Here is a 7,815-nt window from a genome sequence, read left to right on the forward strand (position 1 = left end):
CATTCCTGTATGCTCCTCAGAGAAGCACTATGCGAGGAGTGCTGGTGTCCAAGCTTGTCCACTTTAGCAGAGCAGCAGGCTGAACACAATGTGGGTATGTGGACAGAGGCAGAGTTCATCACTGTCACACCTGCATGTCACCTCTGCTGGGAGGAAACCAGAAGAGGGGAGTAACTTGCAGTATCTTCTTCCATGTGTTTTCTAACTGGGAGAGATGTCACTGACATAAGACTATAGAGAGGCAACAGCACCAAAAAAGAAGATTAAGATGTGCTCTTCATCCAAACAAGAAAGAAACTTGCAGACAAAAGGGCCACAGTGTGAGCCAGCAAGAACTGCTCTGAGGACCTGACCTAACCCAAAATCCCAGGATGAGGCAAGCAAGGAGGCAGCATGCAGAACCTTTGCACGCCCTAGAACTTCACAGCCAAGGCCTTACCTTCTTTGCTGGTGTGCTGCATGGCCTCCCAGTCCTCAGAGCCCTGCCTGGCCTCCAGGCCCACTGCATCATTCAGGAAGAACTCATGCCTGCAGTTTCGGCTCTCCAGGCTTGCCATGCGGGGGAACTTCTTCCTTGACAGTCGCAGGTACTTCTGGTTTTTGCGTTGCTTCCGGAGAGAGAATGGCAGGACTGCTCCCCCAGTCTTCTCTGAGAACTCTGCCTGCCCTGGCTTGGCTGCTGGCAAGGTACTGTCTCCTCCTCCAAGCCTCCGTGCAAGAGAGAAACAGAGCTTCTCCTTTCCCTTGTGGGCACTCCTCAAGTCCATGCCATACAGCCTCTGCCAAGACATGAACGCAGCAAAGGTCAGAGCAGAAGTCTGATAATACAGCCAGAGCTCCAATCTGGGAGCCAGGAAACATATTCTTTGTTCAGTCTTTGAACACCTAGATGAGCTAGAATAAATTGTGCTGCTTCTACAAAACGGTTTCTCTCAGCTCTTCAGCTGCCACCTAAGCTCTTCCTAATATGTGCTTCCTAGCATTGACTGCTTTGCTTGGCAACAGCAAAAACTTGCTGGAACTCCCCTTCCAACTTCTAACTAACATTATGGAAAGTCCAAGCACAATGCAAAACCAAAAGATCACACAAAGGAGGTAACCTGCAACCACTCAACCCAAAATTTATAAAATCCTAGTTCAGAAAGCAAGAGCTGTTCTTGGTTTGTTTTTCCTGGTTTGTTTTGCTTTTTTAAATACAAATTATCTGGCTCTTCAGCTAACAGGTTAAAACTATCTGCCTACCCACTGATTTCATGCTGATTTGTTAGTTTGTTACCTCTGATTTTGTCCATGCAACAGCAAAAGGACATTTTGCACCTTCCTGTGAGCAGAGAAGCAGTACAGCAGCTAACAAATTAGAAATACACAGAGGAGCAAGAGGCTACCTGCAGTAGGAGGCGCTTTGGTTTGGGGCCTCTTTTCCTGTATCCCGATGCACGGTCTCTCTCTTCCCTGTGAAAGAGGAACACAAATCAGACCAAATACTAAATACGACAGCACAAAGCCTAGTCAAGACTTCTACCTTTTGTAGCACAGCTCCCTTATTTCCTTCATTAAAACTCAATGGTGACCAGTGTGAGCTTGGAAAACATCCCAGAATTGCTTCTTGTAGGAGTGAAAGCCTTGCAAGAAGGGATTTTCTCTGACTCAGCTGAGCAAGGATGCGTTAGAGGAACTTATCCCCTCGCATCACTCCACTCCAGCCCTAGACCCGATTAAAACCTGAAACTGATTGCTCTTTGGCTGAATGCTGCTTGTTCTTGGCCTCATTTCCTGAACAGTGCCAATCAGAACTGGTTTAACCCTCTCTTGTCCACCTCAGCCAACACCAGGGTACAGAGACCAAGCAGGATTCTTTGCTAGGCATCTCATCTTTGGCTGAAGCAGGGACAACAGAGGCACTTCATGCACACTACAAAATAAAGACTTTATTTCTTTTTCCTGTGTTCTGGGAGAGAAAGTACAGGCACCCTTACTTTTCTTCATAAGCCACGACCAGGCGAGGGTCCAAGATATGATCCTCTGGCTCCCATGTGCTGTATCTGAAGAAAAACGTAAGGAATATAAAGTAAACAATACTTTAATGAAACATTCTCTGCAGGCCTGTAACCAGTGTGCTGCAGCCCTGGATACTGTCTTCACAAGGGTCAGCGGGGCCTGCCACAACATTGCGAGAGCTCTGAGGAATCTCAGCCATTCCTTTCCCAACTTCCCGCAGACACCACCTCCCCTTCTCAAAACAGGCAGGGCCAATCATCAAGCTGCTCTTTGCAGGAGAATAGAGAAGGCTTTCCTCCCCAGGCCCACCTCCATGATGTTTGCAAAGCCTGTGCAGACACTTGCAAATCGATTTAAAGTCAAAAACAGGTCTCATCTGCAGCATTCCCTCAAATCCAACCAAAACCCATGGAACAGTGAGACATGACCTGATCCAGCTTTCTAAAAATTAGGTCTCTAATGTAAGACTGCTCAAAGAGTAAGTATGCTTTCTCACCTGCATTATTAATTACCTCTATTCATTTGAGCTGAAAGTATTAATTTAAGAAGAGTTTAATTTTTCTCCACTGATGCCATTCAACTAAACATGTTTCAACCCGGGCCCTGAGGCACGTTGATGGCAACTTTCCAAGTACTCCTCCTCGTGTTCAACTCCCCCTGCAGGTTATTTCTGTCTGGCAGAGGCCATCAGTATTTCTGTACTAGTGCAGGAGGAACCCATCTGCATTGTGGTCAGTGTTACCGAAACTACTCAAAATAAGCTTGATGCTCTGAAAGTGGCCTGTGAGCAGCGTCACTCGGTGCCCCATCTCCCTCCTCAGTTGCCAGACAGCTATGGCAGGAGCCAGACACTCAGGAAAGGACTGAACAGCAGGCAATGCCAAAAACTGTTCCCAAGGGGCACACTTAATACCAGGGAGAAGCAGCCAAAAATCCCCCTTGTGGAAGGTTAGAGGATCTCAAGGTGGTCTTCATGAGATGTTTGTTTCTAAGGGGTCATGTTTGCCCAGAAGAGGTGGGTAGCATATCTCTTCCATACAAATTTAAAGGCAAGAAAGCAGGTCTGAAACCCCAAATGGCTCAGAACAATCATCTTCCTAGAATGTGAGTTCAGGGGCCTGGAGGCAGGGCCTCTCTAAGCCCCTGGGGAGAAGGGCCAGCGAGGACCCAGATGCAGGTGGCAAGGGTGCATTTGTATCAGTGCCTTTAACCAGGGGGAAAGCATTTTAGGATGTTTAGATTTCTGGATGAAGCATGGACTGCACACGAGGGCATGTGATACATGCATATATGAACACAGGGGAAGTGGTTTAGGAATGCTTTTCCATCTCTATGATAGAAGAAAGATGCTGAAATGTAGGAGCATTCCTGGAGGATGTGTCTTTTCTACAATTCTTTTATAGAGGGAGAAACAAAAATAAGAAATTCAGAAAGCCCAAGGTGCACTGTGCATCAGTTAAGAACAGATATGTCTTCATAACCAGCTGATCCCTCCCTCCCTCCTTTGCTCAAGCCTCCTGCAGCAACCTGACTGAGCTGTCAAAGCCAAGATACTATTTGAAAGAGGAAGGTTTCCTTCCACCTGCAGGGATCCTGGCACTTACTCCACAAATTTAAGAAAAATAGTAACACAAGGGGGGGAAAGACATTGGATTGCTCTTCATGGACAGGAGAAGAAAGGCGATTTGCTTAAAAAAAACAACAAACCAAAACAAACAGCTGGTGGGTGTTGCCTTTTTCTCTGCAGCTCAGTTTCTGGCTTCGCTGCAGTGGCAAAACACTGCATATAAAAAAAACATGGTTCAGGTTTGCCACGCGCGCGCGCACACAGAGCTATATATACGGGTACACACAGCCCAGGCTGCAGCAGAACTGCAGAGAGCAGGCACTCTGGAAAACATAGATCATATGATCTTCCTTCCCCCTCCTTCTACTCCTCCTCTTCCCCCTCCCCTCTTAACTCCAACATAAGTTGTAAACAAGCTTGTAGCTAGAATCAGATTGTAACTCCTCCATTCCCTGACTCCAGCAGTACAATCCAGAAATTTGAGGTGTTGGGGATAAAGGAGAGCTTTTATTCATAAAAAAAAAAAGGGGGAAAAAAAAAAAAGAGAGAGAGGGAGAGACAGAAGTATCAATTATGTGAATTATGTGAGAAACTAGCAAACTACTGACCTGTCCCTACTCCCTTCCATGAAGCCTCCAATGGGAATGATAACAGGTTAGAGATACAGAGAGCAATGTGACAAGGTTGGGGAGAGGAAAGAAGAGAAACACAATGTGGGATGAGGAAATAGAGTACGTTGGAAGCAAACAGATGGAGGTGCTGCATGCCTCCATCATATGTATGTTTAGAACATACGCATACAGGCATCTGTATGTTTAGAAACAAGGAAGAAAGACTGGTAGCAGGATGAAAGTGACTTTGATGCTCAAAGCATCTTGGTTTTAAGCAATTCAATCCACTGAATTAATAGTTAAAATGAAGGAGGGAAAAAAAAAATTAGGGCTCTTCGTATTTGGAGTTTTGGAGGAGGAAGGTGTTTGGATATGTCACAGCATCAGAAGAAGGGAACCCTGACAAACCCTTGCTTTCTGCACTGAATACTCTTCTTTTAATTCTCAAAAGAGGGTTTTGGCTCCTCCAGAGTTCCAAGGTGCAGGGCAAGGAAAGGCAGTAGTAAGAGTAACGGTTGCTCTGCCCAAGGAAACATTACACCATATCCCAGCCCACCTTCTTAGCAAATAACTTTACAAGAAAAGGGCCTCAATGTATTTGCTGAGAGTAGAACGGGACAAACATCAGTATTCTGGCCAAAAGGGGATGGTGCTTTACAAACTACAAACACATTTCCCAACCTCTGTCAGTAATTAAATTAGGCTTGGCTACTTAGGAAGCTGAAGCAATCCAAGAACTCTGTGTGGCAACTGGTAGTCAACAAGTGCACAAGTGGCATTTTGACAGCAGAACTTAAAGAAAAAATTCACCCTCTTCCACCACCACCACCAGAGAGGGGAAGCTCCTTATATTCACCCCCAACCTATAAGCAAGATGATTAGGCTCAAAGATTAGGCATACAGGAACACGTTTCAACTTCTTGGACACCAGGTTCAATCTGTCAGGGCCATCATAACAGGCTGTTTTCCAACAGCAAGGATAGAATCATGGAGTTGTTTTGGTTGGAAAAGACCTCTAAGATCATTTAGTCCAACCATTAACCCAACTCTACTGAGTCCAGAGCTAAACCATGTCCCTGAGCACCACATATATACGGTTTTTAAATACTTTCAGGGATGGTGCCTCCACCACCTCCCTGGGCAGCCTGTTCCAGTGCCTGACAACTCTTTTGGTGAAGAAAGTTTTCCTAATATCCAATTTAAACTTCCCCTGGCACAACTTGAGGCCATTTCCCCTTTTTATTACTTGTTACTTGGGAGAAGAGACCAACACCCACCTCATTACAACCTCCTCCCACGTAGCTGTACAGAGCAAGAAGGTCTCCCCTGGGCGTCTTTTCTTTTTCCCCAGGCTAAGCAACCCCAGTTCCCTCAGCCCTCTTTGCTTAGCAGCACGCAGTGCCACTACACATGTAATCTAGCTGTACCCATGCACAATGTGTATGTACACACGCAGAGCTACAAACAGGAAAGCAAAGGCAGGTCCCCATATGGGCTCGTCGACTAGCTAGACTGCTAGCTAAGATAGTAATATTCTCCAGTTGCCTAATCCTTTTAATCTCAAAGCATTTACAGACTGCTTAGGCACAGAGCAATCACTCTTCAGAGGAAGCTGCATTTTAATAACAGAAATATCTTTACACAGTGCACAGCAATGCTGCAATTTTTTTTTTCCTTCTTGCAACATATCAACCAAAGCAAAAGCACTTAAAATAGCAGGTTTCAGACAAGGAAATGGGCATGGAGGTAATTGTCAGGGGACAAAGATCACCTGCATTTGACTACAACTAATAAATCTGAAGCATTGCCTCCTGCTTGTGAATTGCTGAGGGGAAGCAGTAGGACAACACAACAGTACAATCAACTTGTTTTCTTCTTCAAAAGACTGTGTATACCCCTAAAAATAAACTGGGGTCCTCTTGGTGCTGACTCAGAAAAGCAGGTGCCATTCCTAGTTCAGAAGAATCAGGGTTCTCTCTTGAACTCATAATGAATTTTAAAACATATCTAGAAAGCATCTCAATGGAATATTTCAGTGGTGGCAAAAACCAGTCAGAATAGATTGGCACATGGTTTGTATCCCTCAGCTGCCAGTCCAGAAATAGATTTGGTTTTGGTTTGTGGCTCTTCGTTTTTATCATTGGTGGAATGAAACACAAAAGATTACCCATTAAGAATGAGATGCTCAGTTGGAGAGATACAGTATAAGCTATTACTGAACATTAGAGAAAAAAAGAAAAAGACAAGTAAAACACAACTTACTTTGGGGGCCATCCTTTCCATTTCACCAGGTATTCTACTTTACCCTAAGGGCAGAAAAAGGAAGATGAAAACAGGTGAACTCTGCAACCAAAAATGGGCTACAGTAAGAGATGCAACCAGTCAACATGACTGAACTCCACACTGAACAACTAATTTCTCATGACTTTACTCTCAAAGCAAAGCCACTTCCTCATTCAACTACACTTGCTACACCTTCTTCTCCAGAAAATGGGCATGCTGGGGTATTTAAGTGTTCTTCAGCTACCATCAGCTTGGGATCATACCTTGGCAGAAGCCTAGCAGGCAGAACTTCGAAAGCCAACTAGAGAGCAAGACTGCAACCACTCCTGCATTTACAGTCAATCCTACAGGAAGTCAGCAAGCATAAACATGAGAGGGAGATGTATGCCAGGAGCAAGTGTCAGAGGAATTTTTTCAAGCAGAGAGAAGAAATACAGTATTTCAGAACCTATGAAGCGTCTCTTTGGCATGTTCCTTTCCAGTTGCTACATGCTTTACTCACTGTTCCATCCATCACATCACAGTCACTCAACCTTTCAACCCAAGCAAAGAGCAGCTCACAGCTGAAATTCAGTTATCCTTTTGTTTGTTCACTCTAAGTACAAGATGTAAAAATAATAATAAAAAAACCAACAACAAAGTGTAGTGATTGGAAACCATGTTCAAGGGCTCCTGAGGAATGCACACAACTACTAAAATCTTGACTATTTTTATACTGAGGGGTGGTTAAGCACTACCCGAAGTACTACCGCCCCTTCAAGTACCACTATTGCAGCTGCAGACACCTTTACGAGACAGCACGGTGAGCAACCTGCTCAGGTGCATGAGCCAGAGGCCTAGTTTCATTTTCCTCAAGGGGGGCTCCCCATCAACCTCCCAGTGTTTGAAAACACTGCCCTATATGGAACTTTTCCACCGGAGGATCTCTACGTGCTGTGCGCTTATGGATTAATCCCCCCTACCACCCTGTGGGGACGGGGAGCACTTTCACAGATGGGGAAACTGAGTCACAAACCCGGCTGCCAAACCCTTCCAAACCCTCTCTCTAAATTTGGGGTGTCCAGTTGGCTGTCATCGACACCGAGTTGGAAGGAACTGAAACCCCTGCCCCTCCAGCAATTACACACACACACACAGACACACACGTAGACCCGAACCCCACCCACGGGGCCCCCACTTCACGAGCACCTCCCGCCAACAGGCGCGTCCCCGGCGCGCAGGCCCCAGGCAGGTGCTCCGCGGGGCAGGGGAGGGGGGAGAAGGCAGGACCAGGCGCTTGTGCGGGACAGACAGACAGACAGAGGGAGGCGGTGGGACTGGGGAGGGGGGGTGTCCGGGTGCTCCCTCCATCCCCCC

At 46.0% G+C, this 7,815-nt stretch overlaps 1 protein-coding gene across 1 annotated transcript in view; it reads right to left on the bottom strand.

The window, feature by feature from the left end:
* Positions 1–6,476, bottom strand: part of CBX7 (chromobox homolog 7) — an 8,952-nt gene extending 2,476 nt beyond the window's left edge. The window contains exons 1-4 of the mRNA XM_010004495.1: positions 6,439–6,476; positions 1,977–2,042; positions 1,386–1,452; positions 440–779 (exon numbers count right to left, since the gene is read on the bottom strand). Coding sequence (XP_010002797.1) covers positions 440–767 — 328 coding nt within the window. The 5' untranslated portion in view covers positions 768–779; positions 1,386–1,452; positions 1,977–2,042; positions 6,439–6,476. The remainder of the gene's footprint in view (positions 1–439; positions 780–1,385; positions 1,453–1,976; positions 2,043–6,438) is intronic.
* Between the last annotated feature and the right edge of the window lie 1,339 nt (positions 6,477–7,815).

The sequence above is a fragment of the Chaetura pelagica genome, unplaced genomic scaffold (assembly GCF_000747805.2).
Source record: "Chaetura pelagica isolate M959 unplaced genomic scaffold, ChaPel_1.0 scaffold530, whole genome shotgun sequence".
NCBI lineage: Eukaryota > Metazoa > Chordata > Aves > Apodiformes > Apodidae > Chaetura > Chaetura pelagica.